Source organism: Serinus canaria, chromosome 8 (assembly GCF_022539315.1).
Source record: "Serinus canaria isolate serCan28SL12 chromosome 8, serCan2020, whole genome shotgun sequence".
NCBI lineage: Eukaryota > Metazoa > Chordata > Aves > Passeriformes > Fringillidae > Serinus > Serinus canaria.
The window spans coordinates 28,847,680-28,869,177 of record NC_066322.1 but is presented as its reverse complement, the minus strand read 5'-3'; the positions used below and the strand labels follow the sequence as shown (position 1 = coordinate 28,869,177).

General features: G+C 55.6%; 1 protein-coding gene across 2 annotated transcripts in view; it reads left to right on the top strand.

Annotated features, from left to right (window-relative positions):
• The window catches only part of CACNA1E (calcium voltage-gated channel subunit alpha1 E), a 119,379-nt gene extending 98,200 nt beyond the window's left edge, over positions 1–21,179 (top strand). Inside the window, exons 32-47 of one of the 2 annotated variants that reach the window (XM_050977450.1) lie at positions 144–227; positions 310–435; positions 1,254–1,319; positions 3,002–3,093; positions 3,232–3,397; positions 3,561–3,688; positions 10,644–10,740; positions 12,441–12,546; positions 13,960–14,067; positions 14,573–14,673; positions 14,946–15,052; positions 15,606–15,714; positions 17,100–17,228; positions 18,578–18,758; positions 18,847–19,037; positions 20,615–21,179. In XM_050977450.1, the coding sequence (XP_050833407.1) occupies positions 144–227; positions 310–435; positions 1,254–1,319; positions 3,002–3,093; positions 3,232–3,397; positions 3,561–3,688; positions 10,644–10,740; positions 12,441–12,546; positions 13,960–14,067; positions 14,573–14,673; positions 14,946–15,052; positions 15,606–15,714; positions 17,100–17,228; positions 18,578–18,758; positions 18,847–19,037; positions 20,615–21,154 (2,331 nt within the window). In that variant the 3' untranslated portion in view covers positions 21,155–21,179. Of the gene's footprint in view, positions 1–143; positions 228–309; positions 436–1,253; positions 1,320–3,001; positions 3,094–3,231; positions 3,398–3,560; positions 3,689–6,087; positions 6,185–10,643; positions 10,741–12,440; positions 12,547–13,959; positions 14,068–14,572; positions 14,674–14,945; positions 15,053–15,605; positions 15,715–17,099; positions 17,229–18,577; positions 18,759–18,846; positions 19,038–20,614 lie in introns of both variants that reach the window. The other variant, XM_050977449.1, reaches the window with a different exon arrangement.
• The last annotated feature ends 319 nt before the right edge of the window (positions 21,180–21,498 follow it).

Genomic DNA, 21,498 nt, shown 5'->3' with positions numbered 1-21,498 from the left:
TGTTCCAGACTGTGGTGCATACAAATGGGCTGCCAGGTCTCCACCGCTGGCCATGAGCAGCTTTGGCCCGTGGCCCAGCACCCTTCAGACCTGCCATCCCTGAGCTCAAATCCAAACTCCCTCTCTCCCTCTTTCTTTTGCAGAATTATTTCCGGGACACCTGGAACATCTTTGACTTCATCACGGTCATTGGCAGCATTACGGAGATCATCCTGACGGACACCAAGGTGAAGCAGGGGCTGGGAGCAGCGGGCTGTGGGGTGGTGCTGGGAGCTCCCAGCTCCCTCTGACCCTCTCATCTCCTCCCAGCTGGTGAACACCAGCAGCTTCAACATGAGCTTCCTGAAGCTTTTCCGGGCTGCTCGGCTCATCAAGCTGCTCCGCCAGGGTTACACCATCCGCATCCTGCTCTGGACCTTTGTGCAGTCCTTCAAGGTCAGTCTTGTGTGTCCTGACCTCTTCCCAGGTGTCCTGATTTAGGGCAAATTTGGGAGGAAACCTCCAAAGGGGGCTCCACCAGAAAGCAAACCCACACAGCCTCTCCCCCCAGCTGGTTTGGGAAGAATTCCTTGGAGAGAAGTGGAAAGAACCTGTTTATTTAACAGGCACAGCACCCCCAGCACACAAAATGAACAATACTGGGTGACAACACTCTTTCACCACTCTGAAAAAAGATGACAAATTCAGGAAGTCTCTCTTGGAGGTGGTCAGCACTCTGTTATCAGCCCCTCCAGTGCTGAGAATGGCTGCTGCAGCCACAAGGTGCAAACCCTCGGTGTTTCCCAGGTCCCAGTCTGGAGCAGGTTTGAGTGAGTCCAAGAAAGGGAAAGGAAAAACAATCCAGGGAAAAATTCAGACTGCTTAGCCAAACTAACTAATGAGCAGAAGCAAAAAGGAAGAGCAAAGCAAAAATCCAAGCAAAAAGCAAAAGCAGCACTATGTACTGCCCTGTCTCTGTGTCCTGCCAGCCGTGGGGGAGCAGGCTGATAACAAAACAAAACATTCGCTCTTCAGAGCCAGTCTTGAAGCCACAGAACATAATATCCAGCATAAACAGAACACACCAATGGGGATACAAGCATCATAACGTCACCCTAGGACACCAGGCCACAGGGATGTGGTGCTGCTCCCAAATACAGGCTGTTCCCAAGGCCCTGTAGGAGAGATGGAGCAGCACAGCTCACCTGTGTGTTCTGTACTCCTCTGGGGCTGGACCTGTGATAGATGAGATGACTCATCTGCTTCTCTTGCAGGCACTCCCCTATGTCTGCCTGCTGATTGCCATGCTTTTCTTCATCTACGCCATCATTGGGATGCAGGTGAGACAGACGTGTCTGTGTGTGTCCCCCTGGCACAGACAGTGACACTGACATGTCCCCAGTACTGCACACAGGAGCCAACCTTGTGCCTGCCTGTCATTGCTGTGCCCAGTCGCAGTGCCAGGAGGGTGCTGAGGATGGAACAGCTTCTCTGGGAGCTGCAGGGCCCTGGGGAAACTGCCATGGCCTTGTTCAGTCAAGCTCCACAGCTGCCTTCCCAACTGGTACCTTGGAGATGTGGCCCTGGGGGCTCAGCTGGGTGTCTGCCATCCATCTTGCCCCCGTAGCTGTGCTGCTGTCAGTCTGTTTGGGTGCTCACATTTGGGGCCCTGCCCTGAGCTCCCAGCTGCTGGGGGGTCTGCAGAGCACGGGGAGGCGTCAGCTGGTGAATAAGAGGCACGTGAGCCAAACCCTTCAGCTCCACATGTGCTGCAGGGCTGGCTCGCCTCTGCTGTGACTAAATCCCACACTGGAGATGTGACAAAGCATCCTCTGGGGCTGTGGAGCTGCCCTATGAGCTGCCACAGTACCCAGTGCCTCATTTTGGGGTGACAGAGGCCCCTGGCTTGTGCTGCTTGGCAGCTCTGCTGTTTAGCATCTTCCAGTGGCTGATTTTTGCCACCCTGTCCTACTCACCTCAGCTCCAGGTGTTCTCCTAAACAGCCACCATCTGACTCAGCCCCCCTTCCTGCCGGGTGGTAGTATTAGATTTATTTTTTTTAATTTTTTTTTCTTTTTTTTTATAACACCATTGTGAACAAATCCCCAAGCAGTAAAGTCTGTGGGCGTTATTTGAGCAAAATAGCTGGAGGCAGAAAATATTCTACAATTACACATTCCAAAAAACCTGTACAGGGAAAAAATACTCTGCAGTTGGTGTATTTTTAGGTTCAGGGAAAGGGGAATAAATATTTAACAGTAATAACAGCACATATTTCCAATTTGAGGCACTTTACGAATGTCTTACCACAGCCTTGGCTGAGGGTTGTTGTTAGAATATTGCCCAGAGTTTGATCTTTGTTGCCCCTCCTGGCCCTGGGGATGGTGGGGCCTGTCCCTCCCTCCCTGAGCCCTTCCCCACCCTGTTTTCAGTGCTGTGCCTGACCCCAGCATCACAGACCATTTCTCCAGCAAGGGAAAAGCTCCTGGGAGTGTCCAGGAGTGTGACCCAGCACCCACCCAGGACGGTGGGACTTTGTCCCTGCACCTCCAGCGTGGCTGGGGTCGCTGGGTGCCGTGTGGTGCTCAGATGGCATCAAGGGATGGATATGGAATGGTTGGACTCAGTTGATCCCAGGCCCTCCATGCTCCTGTTTCCATGGTAGCTCAGCCTCTTGCAGCCTTTGCCACCCACAGCAAATCCCTGCCAAGGAGAGCAGAGTCTCCTTCCCCGATGGCTGCCTGGCACCAGCTCCTTGGCACGCTGGCTGTGCACCAGCCTGTGTTTGCTGGGGCACTTTTCGTGCAATCACAGAGCCAGAGAATGCTTTGCCTTGGAAGGGACATGAAAGGCCACCTTGTCCAGCCCCATGGCAGGGACATCTCCAGCTAGATCAGGTTGCTTGGAGCCCTGTCCAACCCAACCTGGAATGTTCTCAAGGACAGCAGTGCGAACGTGCAGCTGCTTCCCTGGCTGACGAGCTCTTGCCTGAAGAGCTGAGCCCTTTTTCTCCCTTCTGCAGGTTTTTGGCAATATCAAACTCGATGAGGAAAGCCACATTAACAGGCACAACAACTTCCGCAGCTTCCTGGGCTCCCTCATGCTCCTCTTCAGGTGAGCAGCCGTGGAAAACGTTCCTCTGCACACCAGAGATGTGTGTAATGTGGGCAGGGGTGGTGAGGTTTCTCCTGGGGGCATCCTGGCTCAGTCCCATGCCACCAGGAGCTGCTGACAGGGCTGTGTTGGGGACAGGAGTGCCACTGGAGAGGCGTGGCAGGAGATCATGCTGTCCTGCCTGGAGGGCAAGGGCTGCGAGCCGGACACCACGGCGACGTCCGGGCAGAACGAGAACGAGCGCTGCGGCACTGACCTAGCCTACGTTTACTTCGTGTCCTTCATCTTCTTCTGCTCCTTCCTGGTGAGTTTGCCTTCTCTGAGGGCTCTGGGGGTGCCCCTTGTCAGCACCCCAGCCATCAGGTCATCTTCCATCACCTCCCCACAATCACTCTTTCTCCTCTTCCCTTCTCTGCTCCCTCTCCCCTCACCTTCCTTGCTCTCTGCCTTTTCCCCCTTTGATTTAGATGCTCAACCTGTTTGTGGCAGTCATCATGGACAACTTTGAGTACCTGACACGGGACTCCTCCATCCTGGGCCCTCACCATCTGGATGAGTTTGTCCGGATCTGGGCAGAGTATGACCGAGCAGCGTGGTATGTAGCCAGCTCCTTCTCTCCCAACCAGCCTCTCAGAGCTGGTTTTAAACCAGGGTCTCTGTGCTCTCCTACTGAAACTGTAGCTCTCAGTGGTGTCTGGGACAGTCAGGGGTGTGCTGCTGTCACCTGTGGTCATTACAAGGGCAGCAGCTGGTTCTTGTACTGCTTGGTGGCACAGGCGTCTTGGGTGATGTTCAGTTTGCCATGGGGTGTTCATCCTGAGTGCTGGACGTTCCTGCTCTTCCTCTCCTCCCTGCCCAGCAGGCAGATCCCTCTCAGCCTCCTCTCCTGTCCCCGTGCACCAGCTGGGAGCCTTTGCCCTGAGGCTGGCTCCATCCCTTCCTCCCCACCACCCAGAGCCCCTGATAAGAGCAGGGCTGAGCAGGTCTTGTTCCCACCCGTGGGGATTTGCTGGGCTCCTGCCAAACCACCTGCACAGGACCTGGTTTGGGGCATGTTTGGGGAGCTGTGCTCTGTGCTGGCCAGCCCACTCGCCCCTCTGGAGGTGGGAGAGCTTTGGCTGCTGCACTCCTGCCCTTGCTGAGGAGGACCTTGGAGACCAGGGTTCCTGTTTGGAGGCAGCAGCCTGTTCCCGGCAGTGCTGGGGGCTCACAGGGCCCACACACACCCTGGCTGGCCAGATTTTGGCTCTGGTCCTGCTGCTGCTGCAGAGGCCTTGCTCTCCACTGCTCCTCCCCCTGGGACGGTCCCAAGCATCCCTAGAGCAACAGGGGACCTGTGGCAGCTCTGGGAATGTATTTGCCCTTCCCTCAGCACCAGCCCCACCAGGGTGCCTCATGTGGCCCCTTCCAGAGCCCAGGGACTCCTTGGGGCTGTGATCCACCACTGCCAGGGAGCCTGTGCCATCTTAACTCCTGGCCTTGGCACCGCACCCCCCCCCTCCCAGTTTCCTTTTGGAGACTCTTTGCCTCCGTGTCCTGCCCTCAGGAGACCAGCCCCAGCCAAGGTATTGTTTTATGCCCAATATCAGCTCCAACCAGAGAAAGGAGAGGAGGTGGAGCAGTGAAACACCCAGCTGCTAGCTGTGGGGTGGCTCTTGGGTTGGGTTTCTTCACACTGGGCACTTGGTGGTGGCTGGTGGCCAGTTTATGATGGCCCATGATGGTGGCCTCCGTGTCCAGGAGCCACTGTAAAACAAGCCTGAGCTATCCTGTCCATGCCACATGCCCCTCTGATTCCTGAGCAAGCCATGCTTGTAGCCAGTGGTTAGGGGACACAGGAGACAGTTTTGGCAGCCCTGGCCCCGGTGCCAGGCCAGGAACGGGTGAGTACATCCCAACAGCTCCCAGCGTGTCCCGACAGCGGCACTGGCACACGGAGCTCTCCTGGGGACAGCATCCAGCACCAGGGGGGAGCAGGGATGGCTTTTGTCCACATGGTTGGGGTCTGGTTGGTTCTTCACCTCTGGCCAGCAATGGAGAGGGGACGGGAGAGGAGCGAGGAGAAAGAAACCAGAGGCAGAGGCGCCTAGGGGTGGGACGGTGACGCCGCTCTTTGCCTCCCCGCGTGGTTTCCCTCCAAGCTTGTCCAAGGATGCCCGGGAGGCTGCAGCAGCTGCACCTCAGCACTTCCACCCCACGCTTCCCCAAGGGCTCTGGGCTGGAGCAGAGTGGGGAGCTCAGCATCCTGCACCCCCTCCTGCCAGCTCTTTGCCTCGGCTGCTTCCTCGTTCCCGCGGTGCCGGAGGATACGGCCGTATCCTGGGATGGCTGCATCTGGGCAGATGTGCTTCCGTGGGAGGAAAGGGGGGGTCTGTGTGTTTGGGGAGGTTTGCTTCTCATAATGTGCACCCTTGGCAGAGCTGGGCTGGTGGTCAGAGCACAGGGCTGGACTGGAGAGCGCCAGGTGCCACAGCCACCAGCTGGTCACATTATCCCTCCCTGTCTCAGGTTCCCCAGATCTTGGAGGCACGAGTGGCTCAGCTGCCAACCTCACTGGGACCTCGTGGCTCTCAGAGGGTTGGCTGTGTGAGGACAGGGGCTCTGGTGATGTGTGATGGGGCACAACTCCACGGGTTAGAACTCCACCAAGCTGCAGGCTCACCCTGTGTAAAATCCCAGCCCTCTCCCACCAGGCGCAGGGGTCAGGGGCACAACAAGGAAGGGTCACGGGATGGTGTCCACCACCAAAACTGTCCTTCTCCAGGGTGAGGATGGGACAGTGTGAGGAGATAAGAGCCAGCTCTCATGGTGGAAAAGGCAGTAGCTGATGCTCACAGCTCTTTCTCCTCTCTGGCTCTGACAGAGCAGGAGAAGAGCTGTGCTCTGCTGGGGCTCTTGCCCCACAGACGGCCCCAGCATTCCCCCCCGTTAAGCTCTCCACCCTCCCCTCCACCCTCTCAGTGTCCTATTAACCCACCTGTGCTTCCTTTGCAGCGGCAGGATCTCGTATAAGGATATGTACAAATTAGTACGGGTGATCTCGCCTCCTCTGGGCCTAGGAGAGAACTGCCCCTACAGGGTGGCGTGCAAGGTTTGCCTCCCAGTCCTCCGCCACAGCCTGGCCACGGGACACACCATCCACCCCTGCTCCCCGCTCCACTGCCACCGCGCCTCCCCAGGGAACCCTGACGTTGCTTTCCTCCGAGTTTAAAGAGGTCCACTGCCTCCCAGAGCCAGCAGCTGTTCCCCTCCAGGGGAGGCATCAGTGGGGCCAGGGGGCTCAGAGCCTCCTGGGGTGGGTTGTGACAAATTGTGCCCCCCAGCAAAGCCCCCTGCCCCAGTTCCAGCGGTGCAGAGAGCCCCGAGGGGCGCCGGGCCAAATGCCACCGTCCCTGCTCGGCTTCTCCAAGCACCTCACGGGGGACGACGAGGTTTTTGGGAGGGTTTGCTCCTCAGCTGGGAAGGCTGGAGGATGTTGGGGATTTTGCTGTTGTTTTGGACAGTGAGGGCTAGGGGAGGACGAGGAGGCCAGGGTGACCCCTTGTCCCTGGGGGATGCTGTGCTGTACCCAAGAGCCCTGTCCTCAAGGGTGGCACTTGGGAGGACAAACAATCACGTCTCTGAGGAGCAGGACTCTTGTTAAAGTCTTGCACATAGCTGGCTGGATCTGCCTGGGAGATGGTGACACCAGGGCACACCTCCAGAGCTTGGCAGCTCCTCTCCCTTGAGCTCAGCTCCTGGCTGCTGGCCCCGAGTCCAGGGCAGTGATTTGGTCTCCTCGTGTCTCTCTGACTTGAAGGGGTTTTTTAAAAATTTTATTTTGGGGTGACACTTGAGCCAAATCCTGCATCTGCTGCATTCTCTGAGGTGCCGTGACACCTTTGTCTGTGCCTATGGCACAAAAGGATGAATCACAGAGCTTGCTCTTCTTTCTGCATCCCTCACAGCTTCTGAGGTGCACGAGGGAGCTCAGATAACCCCAGCCCTTGCTCTTGCCTCTGCAGAGGAGGAGGGTTCCTTGCTGCAGCGTGGTGTAGTCACCACATCCTTCTGGAAACATCAGAAAGGCTTTCCTTCCAGATGCCACCCCTGGAACAGCTCTGTCACCCTCCACAGCTGGACGTGGGGACGGTTTTGCAGGAGGCAAAGCAGCACAAAGAACACAAGGCCCTGATGACTGGTCACCTCATTGAGGAAGATGGATTTAGGAACAGGAGATTTCTTGCAAGAGTCTCAGACGGGATCACCTGTTGCAGGAAGGGTTTCTTGGAGTCTTTCCACTCTTCTCTGCTGCTGCACCCCAGAAGAAGATGGCAGCTTGGCTGAGGATACTTGCTCGGGCCCCTGCAGGCAGGAGACACCTTTGGGAGGAGTGCTGAGCCCTTCCCAATAACTCTCAGATGCTGCTCTCCCCAGCTGGATCACCTGGGGCTCACAGGGGCACCGGCAATGCTTCCTTGGAAGAGGGAGTCTCAGAGCAATCGGATTTCTGCTGGCTGTGGATGGGTAGAGCAGTGAAGGTGGATAAACTCAGGGAAAGGCAGAAGCAAAGAGTACTGAGAACAGCTTCTGTTGTCATGTGGGGGAGACATCCCCATCCCCATCTCTACCTTGTGTTACCTCAGTCTCCTCCTCCCTGTGCAGGAGATATTTCAAGAACAGGAGATTTTCAGGAGTTCCTGTTGCCCTGGAACAATTCCCAAAAAGATGAAAGAAAAAAATTCCATGTGGATGTTGCATCTTGCCAGATCCCAAAATGCCGAGTCAGCTTGCAGACACATTTCAGTTGAGTGAGCCTGCCCTGCCTGCCAGGTGAATGCTCCACAGATAATACCCCTGTGGACTTCACTTCTTCCTGAATCTATTCTCACAGCACTCTTGCTGCTCCCTTCCTAACAGCCCGTGTGGCACAGCACTTATTTCCTAACCACAGGAGGACAGATGTGCTGTCTCCCACATTTCCTCCTCTGCCACTCACAGGCTTCTCTCAGGGCCGAGCCGGTAATGCCTCGTGGTTTTACAGGGTTTACAGAATCACAGAATAATGAATAATTTAATCCCTGGTGGCCACCTTGTGCTGCAGCTGTGGGTCACATCTCTGTCCAGACACGGATGGATGGACAGAGATGTGACCCACATCTCAGATCCCTCATCCTGGGTGTGCCCATGCTTGGACCAGCTCTTGGGAGTCATCCTGATGCCTCAGGTTTAAGCTTTTATGTTTTCCAGTTTCTGTTCTGCCTTAGTGTGTGGGTCTGGGCTTCACATGAGGGGATGGTGAGCTCTGTGCACAGAGCAGGGAGACAAAACAATTCCTGCTCCAGCTGGGCACCAAGGACAAATGATCCAAACCTCAGCCCAGGGGCACAAACCCCATGGGCTGGAGAGAGAAAAACAAGGATGGGACTGCCTGGGCTGGAGCTGGAATTGGACAATTAACTCCAATATGCAAATGGAGCAGAACTGATCAAAATGAGAGACCCCATGACCAGTTGTCCATTTTGGGACCATTTTGGTCCATCTTGGGTGCAGCCCTGGCTGGGCTCTTGTGCTGCCCAAGGTGGATCCATTGAGGCCTTTTAATAAATCCCTGCTTTATTCTTTAGCTCTGTCCAGCCTCTGCTCTAGCTCAGCCTGCACAAGGCACCAATCCTGCTCAGATGGATTTCATTCCATGTGCCTGCCTGTGCTTCACCCCGTGGGGAGGTGGTGTCTGGGCACAGCCGTGCTGCTCAGAAAGCTCCAAGATCTCTGCTCTGAGGAGCAGCAAAGTGCAGTTCTCATGGGATCCCTCTTGGTCACTGATGCAAACTCTTCCTTTCATGGACTCCATTCCTCCTTCGTTGTGTGGAGAATCTCAGTCTGAAAGGCAGTGCCTGTTTTGTGCTGGGCTCCCCCAAATCCCCCCTGGCAGGAAGGATGGCTGGAAGATCACTGTCTTGCTTCCTTTTTTGCACTGAATTCATGCATGAAAATTTTAGTCATCTCACCCTGAGCTGGTGCTCATCCAGCCCTGCCAAGGTGCTGCTTGTGGACTCCTGGATATTTCTTCTTGATCATCCTGCTCATCGTTCTCCAGAGTTCTTATCAACCATCTTTTGGGTGTGACTGCACCCCAAACAGCTGCTGTCACCAGTTCTGTTCACACCTGAAATGTCAGGATTTACCTTGGGAGGGGCCTTTTTGACCAGGGAGCTGCTTCCAAGCCCTGAGAAGAGAAGACCTCATCTCTCCACACTGCTCTCAGCACATTCTAGGGAAGAAGCCAAGATCCCACGGGGGTGCTTAAGTTTTTGGCAGTGCCCTCTCTCTCAGGGCCCCCCAGCAGAGATGGGCTTCTGTCTGGCAGTGAGGGTTGGTGCCTTTGGTGTCACGAGGTGATTTGACCATCCCAAACCTTGCAGTGGCAGGCTGGGGTCCTGGCACGAGGGGAAGAAGAGGTGACCAAGCCCAGGATCCCTGGGAGATGTGGATGTGCAGAGAGAGGGAGGCACAGCCCAGCTACCCCAGCCCTGGCAGAGGGCAGCCCGGGGTGGCCAATTTCTGGTGGCATTCCTTGCTCAGCAATCCCAGGCAGGTCCTTATGGAGCAGAGGAGTGCAAGGCGGGGAGGAGGGAGGGCGTCCCACCCTAAGTGCTCCCATGGGGAACCCAAACCAACCCCAATGTTGGAAGGCCCAAACAGCTGCCTCTGCTGAGACTCTTTAAACTCCAACCTGGTGGAACTTGCAGCCGCATGTGGGAGAGAGCCAGGGCGGGAGCATGGCATGCCCAACTTTTCCTCCCGTTTTTTTGTTTTGTTTTTTTTCCAGCCGATTCAGCATGCCTTTTTTTGCACTGCTGCATGGTGGGAAAGTGCTCCATCCGCAGAGCCAGACGGAAGCAACTGGGCATCTTCCTTTGACAAGTGACCCTGGCCCACTGCCTTCTATGCAAGATGCTGCCTCCCAATTGCATAGACCCCACCAGCTGGGGATACACAGCCTTTGGCTATGGGTTAGGTGGCCATGCCAAGCAAATGCCAGGCACCCCCCCGGGAGGGAAGAGGCTCCGGAGGCCACGGAGCGCCGTGGTGCAAAGCACCCTTATCCGAAATAACCCATGGCTCGAGTGCCGTGTATCTGATTTATACCACTCGCACACAGCCCTGGAACCTGTGGGACGAGGTGGGGGCTCATGGAGGGCTTTAGGAGAGGGGCTCAGAGCACAGGAGTCGTCCCAGGCTGGTAGCGAGACAGGCGCTTGAGGCCAGCAGCAGAGAGGAGAGGGGTGAGTCGCTTTCTGCCAGCATTCCTGGGTCTGTGTGAGCAGTGCTATAAATCCACATCAGGACAGTCTCTCATGTATGATTTGCCTTGATTAACAGGTTTCCTGTTCTTTTCCTGTTTGTCCGTTTGTTTCTTTTTTTCTTTTTGTTTGTTTGTTTTTTTTCTCTCCTGTTTTTTCCTGTACTCTTTTCCGTTCGTACGTTGTTGGTTTTTTTTTTTCCGCTCTCTGGGAATGCCTCCTCTCTCTGCATCTCCCTCCCTCCCCTTCCCCCTCCATGAGCAGTGGCCGAATCCATTACACTGAGATGTATGAAATGCTGACTCTTATGTCACCACCGCTAGGCCTCGGCAAGAGATGTCCTTCCAAAGTGGCCTATAAGGTAGATCAACCCTTCCTTCTCTGGGGGTTAGAGCCCAGCAGGAGCCGGGCCACCTGCGGGAGGTGGGGAGCTGGGGGCTTGTTGGGGTGTCCAACGTGTGTTTGGCTCACTCCTGGGGAGCCTGGTGTGCCCACAGGAGCCCTGGCCACGCTGGCTGGTCCCAACCTGTGTGACGCTGCCGTGGTCGCTCGCAGCTCCCAGGGGAAAAGGAGGGGCAGGATCAGCAGGAGTGTGGAAGTGGGAGGGCTGCAGAAGATGAGGTGAGGTGAAAAACAGAGCTGGGACAGTGAGGTGTCCTCAGGAGTTCATGCCCAGGGGCTTGGAACCGTCCTCATCCCAGCTGGTGCAGAAGCCCATGGAGATGGGAAGCAGGTGGGCAGTGGGGACAAATCCCAAATCCCATAGGAACAGGCCTGCTGTGCATGAGGAGCCAGGGCCATCAGCCGGGGCTGTCCAAGCCCTTTCCCTTGCTTGTGCAAGGCAAAGCCAGGGGCCTTCCAAAGGCAGCTCTGAGTTGTCCCACCTGGAGTGGTGGCTGTCAGTCAGGTCCCAGCTGCAGATCAGATCATGGATCAGGAGCATGGGAAGCTATGGAGGATGTGCAGTGGGGGCTGTGTGGCTTTCTGAGGGCAGCAGCTGCCAGGAAAAGCCCCAGAGCTACAGGAGGATCTGATCTTGAGGAGGAAATTAGGGATTTTCTCGGCCTTTTAACAGGGTTAGCACAAAGGGGTTCCTGCACACTTCCAAACACGCTTCCACCCTCTCAGGCTCTCACGTGTGTGTTCACACAAGCATACATCCACCATCACACTTTTCCAGGGGGAAAAAGAGAGGCTTGAAAGCAGGAAAGGGATGTGAGAAGCTGGGTGAAAAAGGAATGGGCAGGGAAGGGCTGACCCAAGGTATTCACAAAGCAAAATATACTCTCTGGAAAGTGGATCTGGTCACTTCGGTTTGCACCCCGCCTTGCCAGGGTGGGGAAGGAGCATGGCGTGTCTAACCTGCCTTGGTTGCCCTTTTCTCTTTCCTTCTGCACTTTTTCCACCCTCCCCTTCCCTTCCTTTCCCTTCCCCACCCATGGATAATTTGGACCCCCTGCATGTGCTGGCAAACTTCATCTCTGAAAGACGCAAAAAAGGGAGTGCCAGGATGTAGCATGCTAGAGGAATCCAGCCCATCTGAAGTCCCTGAAGGTTAGGGACCCTCCTCTCCCCTGCCCCAGCTGGGAAGGGTTCAGAGCTGGAAAGCCAAACCCCCCGGGAACGGAAACCTGAGCCCGTCTCCCCTCCCGCCCATCCCACACACCTGCATCCCTGACGGATGGGGTGTGTCTTCCCAAAAGTGCCAGGGGCTGCTGCGGCAGCCCCGGTGCCGTGGGGAGGGGGGCTCAGGGGCCGTTCCTGGGGCGCAGGAGGAGCCCTGGAAGGCAGTGAGCCGGTGTCCTGGGGTGGAAGGAGCCGGGGAGGTGGGGGGGGGGGGGTGGGGTGATCCTCGCCCTTCTTTTTTGGCTGTGCTGTTTTGACACTCCTTGTTGCTTTTTATTTTTTTTTTCTTTCTTTCTTTATTTTTTTTAATTTTGATTCTTTTTTTTTCCCCACCCCCCTTTTTTTGTTTAATGTTTAATTTCTTTTCCTCCAGCCTGGTCGATGTGTTTTTCGATATTGTTTTCCGTCCGCTGTTTTCTTCTCTCTCTTGCGCAGAGACTGGTGCTGATGAACATGCCCGTGGCTGAGGACATGACAGTCCACTTCACCTCCACCCTCATGGCCCTGATCCGCACGGCCTTGGACATCAAAATTGCCAAAGGTAAAGCCTGGGCCAGAGAGGGGCACTCTGCAGCCCTTTGCAGGCTGCCCGTGGTCCTTCTGTAGAATCCCAGCATGGGTTTGTGTTGGAAAGAGCCTTGAAGATCATCCTGTTCCACCCCCCCTGCCACGGGCAGGGACACCTCCCACCACCCACCCAGCCTGGCCTTGGACACTTCCAGGGATGGGGCAGCCACAGCTTCTCTGGGCAATCTGTTCCAGGGCCTCACCACCTTCTGAATTTCTTCCTAATATCTGAGCTCAATCCACCTTCACTCAAAATCCTTCTTCCTCATCTTATAACCTGGCAAAAAAGTCCCTTTCTCTCTCTTTGGCCGGACTGAGGACCTCACAGTTAATTTGGGATCCAGAGCCTGGATGCACACAGATGGGAGCAGGTACATCGAACAGGCAAATTTCTGCCACTTTCTGTTAAAAACAAACAAAAAAAAATCATCTATCTCTTTAGGGAAGAGGTAGAGAATTCTTCATCAGAGGCTGTTTCTAGAGAAAAGAAACAGCTCGATGTCCACTGTGTAATGGAGGAGAGAGAGAACTCCCCTTCCTCCCCATGTAAAAAGCCAAACCAAGGATGGAAAAGACATGCTTGGCTTCCTCAGGCTGTGGGGAAAAGAAACCTCTCAGTCTCTCGGGGAAGATAAAATGTTCAAGAGCAGGAAAACCTTCTTTGTTGTTGTTACTGGAAAGGCTGTGATTCATCAGATCAAAAACTTCCTGCAGAAACATGGCATTTTCAATAAAACCTCCCCTAGGAACAGCTCAGCTATTGGGAGAAAACCCAGCCCAGGGTGAGATCTCATCCAAAGCCCAGAGCTCAGACAGCAAGGACGGGTTCAAACCCCTCCAGACAAAGCAGAGATTTGAACCTGGGTGTCCTACAGCTCCCTCAAATTGCCCCTGTGCTTGGGTGGCTCTGCTGGGGCACATTGACAGCTTCTGATGGTCCTGGGGCTTCCTAAGCTCAGCAAAGCCCTGGCCAGAGAGCTCTGCTCTCTGCTCACAGCCTCACCGAGCATTTCACGGTTTACCAAGCAGAGCTGCTCTTCCACCAGCACATGATCTGCTCACCAGCAAAAAGAAAGTGGGGCAGCAGCAGGTGTGTGTGGGCTGGAGTAGGATGGCAGCTGCAGAGACGGACCCAAGGCAAGCTTGAAGGTGGCAGCTTTGAGTGGGAGGGCAGGGGATGGGGAGATGGAGGCACATATGGAAGGGATGGGAGGAAGGTTTCCCTGTGGGAGCAGGAGATCAGGCTGGCTGATGCAAGGTGGCCCTCCCAGCCCAGAGAGATGGATGCTGAGGTGGAACCTCACTTCAGGATGGGAAAGAGGGGTTGGTGGGACCCTGGTGCTGAGGTTTGATGTGCCTGGGCCATCTTTGCTCCCTGCTGTTGAAGGTGGTGCAGATTGGCAGCAGTTGGACTCTGAGCTTCAAAAGGAGATCCTGACCATTTGGCCTCACCTCTCCCAGAAGATGCTTGACCTGTTGGTACCCATGCCAAAAAGTGAGTCTCTGGATGGAGCTGTCATTGCTTTCAAACTCCCCTCATGCCCACAGCAACTTCTTCCCAGAGGGAGGTGGGCACTGGCCAGACCCATCCCCAGAGAAGGATGGATCAAGGAGAAGTGGGGGAAGGGTTTGTTCTACCTTTTTCTGCTTGGCTGCTTGGGAACTCTCTGGAAAAGCACTCAGTTTGCAGGGATCTACTCCTGCCAAAGCCACAGCCTCCTGTGAATCCTCTCTGGAGCATAGCAGGGAGGGAGGCTGGGCACACCTGATGAGATGATGATGTCTGCCTTGGTGGCTTAGGGTGATGATGATTTCAAGCCATGTCCATCTATTTTACCCCCGTGGGGAGTGTCTGGGTGCTCAGCACTCTTTCTTTTGGTGCAGTGACAAGAGCTTGAGGGTCACCAGGGTATCCCAGAGTAGGGCTCTTCCCAAGATCCACGTTGGTGCCTTCTCTTACAACACGAGTGACCCTATTTTGTTCCCTCTCATGCTCCCAGCCTCTGACCTGACTGTTGGGAAAATTTATGCAGCCATGATGATCATGGATTACTACAAGCAGAGCAAGGCGAAGAAGCAGCGGCAGCAGCTGGAGGAGCAGGTGAGGCTCAGCCAGGGCAGGACAGGGGTGTTCAGATCACTGTCTCTGCTTCCCACCACCTCCCAACCCAAACATGCAGCCAGCTGGGATGAAAACAACAGCACAGGTCGGGGTTTGGGGACTACAAGGCGTGTTTGTGGTCATCCTCAGTCCCTGACAGAGAGCATGAGCATGGTGTCCTCTTTCTCTGAGTGGTGGCAGCTTGGCTGGGGAAGCACTGGATGCTCATCCACGTTTCCTACAGGCTCAGTTCCTTCCTTTCCCCCATGCAGAAAAATGCCCCCATGTTCCAGCGCATGGAGCCGTCCTCTCTGCCGCAGGAGATCATCTCCAACGCCAAGGCTCTGCCATACCTCCAGCAGGACACCCTCTCGGGCCTGTGAGTGCTGCCTTGTCACTCTCCTGGTCCTGCAGCCCTTCTTTGCTTCTGGGAGCTGGCACTGGGCTGCAGAAAGGGTTAAATTGCTGCTGGGAGCAGGGAGAAATCTCCTGGCACAAAGGTTTTGCAGGATTCCAGGTACCTGGTGTGTGTCAGCATTGCCAGCAGCAGCCGAGGTGGGAAAAGGGGATGGCCAGGGGTCTGTGGATGCTCTTCCTGCAGGATCATCCTGGCACTCTTCACCCAGGGTGAAGCTGGACCCCAGGAGCTGTTGAGCAGCGCAGGGTCACTGGGGGATTCCAGCACCCTGGCTGGTGGGAATGAGGTAATAAGGGTTTCTGTCACTGCTCTTGGGATGTCCCACTGCTGCTGCAGGACTCAGGACACTGGTGTCCTCTCCTGCCTTGGGGCACAGCTCTCCAGGGAACTTGGTGTTTGCTCAGACATGGGGTCTCAGCAGCCTGGGGCGGCAGGCATGGGGTTCCCCAGCTCTGAGCTGCAGGAGAGGTGATCCCAGGGTGGTGGCCTCCCTGAAGCTGGGCTGTGTTTGCAGGAGCAGCCGAGGCGGGTTCCCCTCGCTGAGCCCGCTCTCGCCGCAGGAGATCTTCCAGCTGGCGTGCATGGATCCAGCCCAGGAGCAGTTCCAGGAGCACCAGTCTCTGGTAAAGTCATGCACTGCTCCTCTGCAGCCCCAGCAGGGATGCTGGTGGGCACAGGGAGGTGTGGGGAGTGAGCGCAGCTCAGGGATGGCAGCTGCTGGGTCATGCACAGATCCAAAATGGGACAAATATCCCTGGATGTCCTGGCACTGGGGACACAGCCATCCCTGGACCTGCCCTGATCCGTGGGGCCAGGCAGCACAAGTGCTTTTGGAGTGAGAGCCATGACCAATGTCCTGCAGTAAAATATCCTTCTCTCCACAGGCTGTTTTTTCCACTGAGCACTCATGTCAGTGGGTTACCCCGTGCTGAGTGATGGTATCTGATGTTTTCAGATTCGTGTCCATTTTGTTGTCAGTGGTGGTGTCCCCAGTTCCCAGCCAAGCTGTCAAACTGTCTCCAGCGGGAGCAGCCCTCCCTGGCCTCCTGTCTGTCTGTGTGTGTATATATATATATCACATATTTATATATATCACATATTTATATATATCACACATCTCTCTATGTCTACGTTCCTGCACCACCTGGCGCAGTGTGGCACCACCGTGCGTCCCCAGCCTGTGTCCCCAGGGTCTGTAGCTCTGTGTCACCTGTGTATGACACAAGCAGGCGTCCCCTGCCTCGGCCACCCCAGCCATGTGGGGAGGTGGCAGATCAAACTCCCCCTGCCCCCATAAAGTCACCTTCCAGTGACCTCCAGGGTCACTCTGTGCCTGTCTCTTTGACACCTTGAGTGAATGTGAACATCCACAGAGTCCCCTAAAAACTGGGAATTAACCAAGGCATTTAAGTGCTATGGGCAGTGTGTGCTTTTTTAACAGGGATGTGGCCAGGAAGGTTGGAATTTTTTTTTAAATCCTCTCCATTTGTCCCCTCAGAGTTAAATCCTGAGCAGTCAGGGTGCCCACAGACCCAGGCAGGGTTTGCACTGTCACTGTAGAGGTGCAAGGGCAGCTGGCCATCAGGCAAGCCTGAAGCACCACATCAGGGCTCACCTGGGGACTGTTAACTGGAGGGTGTTTTTCAGTGGCAACGTGATGAATTCTACTGGCTTAGACCCTGTTTTTCATAGAATCATCAAATAGTTTGGGTTGGAAGGGACCTTTTCAAGCTCATCTATTTCCAGCCCCTCCTGCCATGGGCAGGGACATCTTCAACCAGATCAGGTTGCTCAGAGCCCCATCCAAACTGGCCTTGAACACTTCCAGAGAGGGAGAATCCATCACCTCTCCGGGCAACCCGTGCTAGTGTTCTACCACCTGGTTTTGGCCAACTTAAATTCTGCCCCTGGATGAGCAAGCGGGGCTGTCCCCTGCCAAGAGGGCCAAAGCAGCGTGCTGCTCTGCTCCAAGCCCATCCCAAGAGCTTGGCTGTGTGTTTATTTCCAGGAGCCAGAGGTTAGGGAGTTTCAAAGAGTGCAGCCCTCTAACCGTGGCAGCTACCTTCCCGTGGACACTCAGGACCACGCTGTCTCTGGGAGGGCCTCCTCCATGCCTCGTCTCACTGTGGATCCCCAGGTAAAACCAAGCAAAGCCCCCACAGGTGATCAAAGCCTGCCAGATAATGCTGGGGCTTCTCTGTGCTGAGCCCCACGGCATCCCCAGCACCCTGATACCAGAGCTTCTCCCCTTCTTTGGGCGCTGCACAAGCAGGAGAGCTGCTGTTGCCTCCCAAAGGGGATGCTGGCAGCAGAGAGCAGCCTGGGGGATCCATCTCCAGGCTTGTGGGGGAGGTCCAGGATCATGTTCTCCCCCTCCTTTCCTGCAGCCCTGGGCACTGGCTGAGGTTTGAGGAGCCCCAGCCCATCTGTCAGATGACCACAGGTGATGAAAAGCCTTCTCCGTCCTTTCCCATCATCCCAACACGTGCTCTGTCTGTCCAGGGGAACCCAGGCCATGTCTCACCTCCTCATCTGTCTGCCTGGTTTCTCTGTTGTTCTGTCCTGTGCTCAGCCTCCCCCAAGACACAGATGTTTTTGGGGGTTTGGTGTCTGCTGTGAAGTCTCTGGCTCTGCTGTGGTGCAGGCACCGAGTCCTGGTGTGGGTGTGAAGACAAAGGGAGGCTTTGTCTCACGTGCTTTCTTGGTCATTCAGCAGCAAAGGAGATGACCAGAAGGAGGGGATGGGAGCAGGAAAGGTGAGAGGAGATGGAGAACAGCCTGAGGCTGCAGTGGCAGAGAGCTGCTAGAACTAAGCAAAGGAAGTGTGGAAGGAGGTGATGTTTTCCCCATAATGTGAAAACACAGGGTGTAATGAGGGGAAAAGGTAGGAAGGAGAAGCATGGGAGGGAGAAAGAAAAGGAAAGGGAAGATAACAGCATGAGTTGGGAGATAGGGAATGAGTGCAGGGGAAAGGGTTGGGGATGTGGGAATAAAGGAAGAGTAGGGAGGCATGTGGAAAAGTGGGGGCAGCTGAAAAAATGAACTCAGAGCAAGGGGCACTGGGGCACCCCTCTCTGCCAACAATCTTTTCAAGGATTGCTCCTCTTGACCCTGCTCTCCTAGTGGGGAGGGATGCTGGGGAGGCAGCCTGGGGGACAATGCTCTGGTGCCCTCCATGTCCCCACACACAGCTGGTGGTGCTGCTGCTCTCCCCCCAGCCCTGGGCTTGGCTCTGCCTGTGCAGCACAGCTCCAGCCCGCTGGGGAAGGGCAGCCCACGAGCTCTGAGGCTAAACCCCGCTTTCCTCCCACCCCTGATTTGTGCAGAGGTTACCTGGGGGGGCTGTTCTCAGGCTGGCTGCCCCCTACCCCAAATTTCCCCATCCCACAGTGTGGCCATCCCTGTGGTGGGGGTGAAGCGGTCACTCTTGACCCCCAGCCCTGGCTGGCACTAATGCTGTCCCCGGCTGGCCGGGGTTGCTTGCAGGTGGTGACAGACACCAGCTCCATGCGGAGATCGTTCTCCACCATCCGGGACAAGCGGCCCAACAGCTCCTGGCTGGATGAGTTCTCCATGGAGCGCAGCAGCGACAACACCTACAAGTCCCGCCGGCGCAGCTACCACTCCTCGCTCCAGCTATCCGCCCGGCGCCTCAACGCCGACTCGGGTGAGCCCCAAAAACCCCCCAAAAACATCTCCAGAGTGGAGCTGCTGCAGAGGGGGTGGCGCTGGGGACTGACGAGGGTGTCCTGCAGGCCACCGGTCCGAGGGGCACCGCTCGGGCAGGGAGCGAGGCCGATCCAAAGAGCGCAAGCACCTGCTGTCCCCGGACATCTCCCGCTGCAACTCCGAGGAGAGGAGTCCCCAGGCGCAGGAGGAGTCGCCGGAGCGGCGGCGCGAGTCCCGGTCACCCAGCGAGGGCAGGTCACAGACACCTAGCAGGCAGGTGGGTGACAGGGATCCCTTCCTAAGCCTAAAGGGAAGAGGGGGAGATAAGCCCCGATTCTGGGAGGTCTGAGCCGTCTCATCTCCTGGTGGTGGCATCTCTGTGGCTCCTGTGAGCTGAGCAGGCTGGGGCTGCTCTGGCACCCTGCAGAGTGTGTGGGGACAGGGGTGGATCTCATGCTGATCCTCCTGCTGCTATGGCATCCACTCCCTGCCAAGGTCAAGGTCTCCCAGCCTGGAGGTGCCAGAGCTTGAGTGAGCTTGAAATCACCCATGGAGATGCCCCCCATGGCGAGCTGTCAGCTCTTCCTAGGGCTGTTTTGGGAGTGCTTTTTGCTTTTGACCACCAAGAGCATGGAATCCTAGAGTATCCTGAGTTGGAACAGAGCACAAGAGTCATCGAGTCCAACTCAGAATCGCACCATGTGCCCGAGAGCACTGTCTGAAAGCTCTGTCAGTCCTAGTGCTGTGACCATTTCCTTGGGGAGCCTTTTCCAATGCCTGGCCACCCTCTGGGTGAAGCACTTTTTCCAAATATCCAACCTAAACGTCCCCTGGCACAGCTTCACGCTGTCCCCTTGGGTGCTGTCACTGGTCACCAGGGAGATCAGTGCCTGCCTGTGTGCTTTTCTTTGTGAGGAAGCTGCAGACCACGAGCTCATGGGGCAGGGATGGGGCAGAACAGCCCTTTCAAGACAGAGGCAGCTTCCATGGGTGGTGTTGTGTTGAGGTCCCCAGGATGAGGTGAGAGATGAGTCTGACCCCATATTCTTAGAGGGCTGATTTATTATATGATGATATTCTATTATATTAAAAGAAATTATATACTAAAACTATACTAAAGAAAGAGAAAAGATACATCAAAAGGCTAAAACAAGAACGCATAACAAAAACCTGTGACAGCCCAGAGAGTCCGATACAGCTGGACTGGGACTGGTCATTAAGTTAAAACAATTCACATGCTGGGTAAACAATTCTCCCAATCACATTCCAAAGCAGCAAAACATGGAGAAGCTGAGGCTTCTCATCTTTGCCAGGAAAAGAAATCCCGGTGAAGGGATTTTTCACAAAATAAAGGAAAAAAAGCTCAGGATGCGGGGAGAGTGTGGTGGTGTTCTCAGGGGTCCCAGGACGAGGGAAGAGATGCGAATCTTGACTCCGTGTTTCAGAAGGCTGATTTATTATTTTATGATGTATATTATATTAAAAGAAAATTATATATTAAAACTATACTAAAAGAATAGAAGAAAGGATTTCATCAGAAGGCTAGCAAGGAATAGAAAGGTATGGAATTATAATAAAATCTTGTGACTGACCAGACAGCCCGAGACAGCTGGACTGTGATTGGCCATTAATTGGAAACAACCACATGAGACCAATCCCAGATCCACCTGCTGCATTCCACAGCAGCAGAGAATCATTGCTTACATTTCGTTCCTGAGGCCTCTCAGCTTCTCAGGAGAAAAGATCCTAAGGAAAGGATTTTTCATGAAACATGTCCGTGACATGAGAGGGTGCGGTGTGGTGTGTGGTGTGTGGTGCTGCCTGCATTGCCCAGCGTGTCCCGGTGTCTTGTAGGGCATGGGCTCCCTGAGCGAAAGCTCCATCCCCTCCATCTCGGACACCAGCACGCCCCGGCGAGGCCGCCGCCAGCTGCCGCCGGTGCCCCCCAAGCCGCGTCCCCTCCTGTCCTACGCCTCCATGCTGCGACACGCGGGGGACACCTCTCCTCCGGCCGACGAGAGCGAGGGCGGCTCTCCGCTGCTCTCCTCCAGCCTGGATCCCAGCACGGCCGGCCCGGCAGAGTCTTCCAGCTCTCCGGCGGGCAAGCAGAGCCGGCAGTCCACGCCGCAGCGCTACATCTCGGAGCCCTACCTGGCGCTGCACGACGACTCGCACGCCTCAGACTGCGGTGAGGAGGAGACGCTCACCTTCGAGGCGGCCGTGGCCACCAGCCTGGGCCGCTCCAACACCATCGGCTCGGCGCCGCCGCTGCGGCACGGCTGGCAGATGCCCAACGGGCACTACCGGCGGCGGCGGCGAGGGGCGGCGCAGGGCGTCATGTGCGGGGCCAGCATCGACGTGCTCAGCGACACCGAGGAAGATGACAAGTGCTAGAAGCTGCCCCCGCTGCCCCCCCGAGCCTCAAACCCGCGCCCCGACCCCGCCTCGGCTGCCCCCCGTCCATCCCGCCCTGCCCTTCTCCGATGCATGCTCTTCGCCGCGCCTGGGAATGAAACTGAAAACCAAAACCAAACGCAGGGGGAAAACAAAACGAAAGAAAAGAAAGCAAAAGAAAACAAAAAGCAACAAAACAAAAAAACCCAACCAACCAAACAAACAATAAAGCCCCCGCCCCAAACCGACCGGAACGGAGGGGGAAAGAAAAGGAGAGAGAGAGAGAAAAAAAAAAAAAAATCCACAACGAAAAAGAAAATAAACGGGGGAAAAAAAAGTCTTTG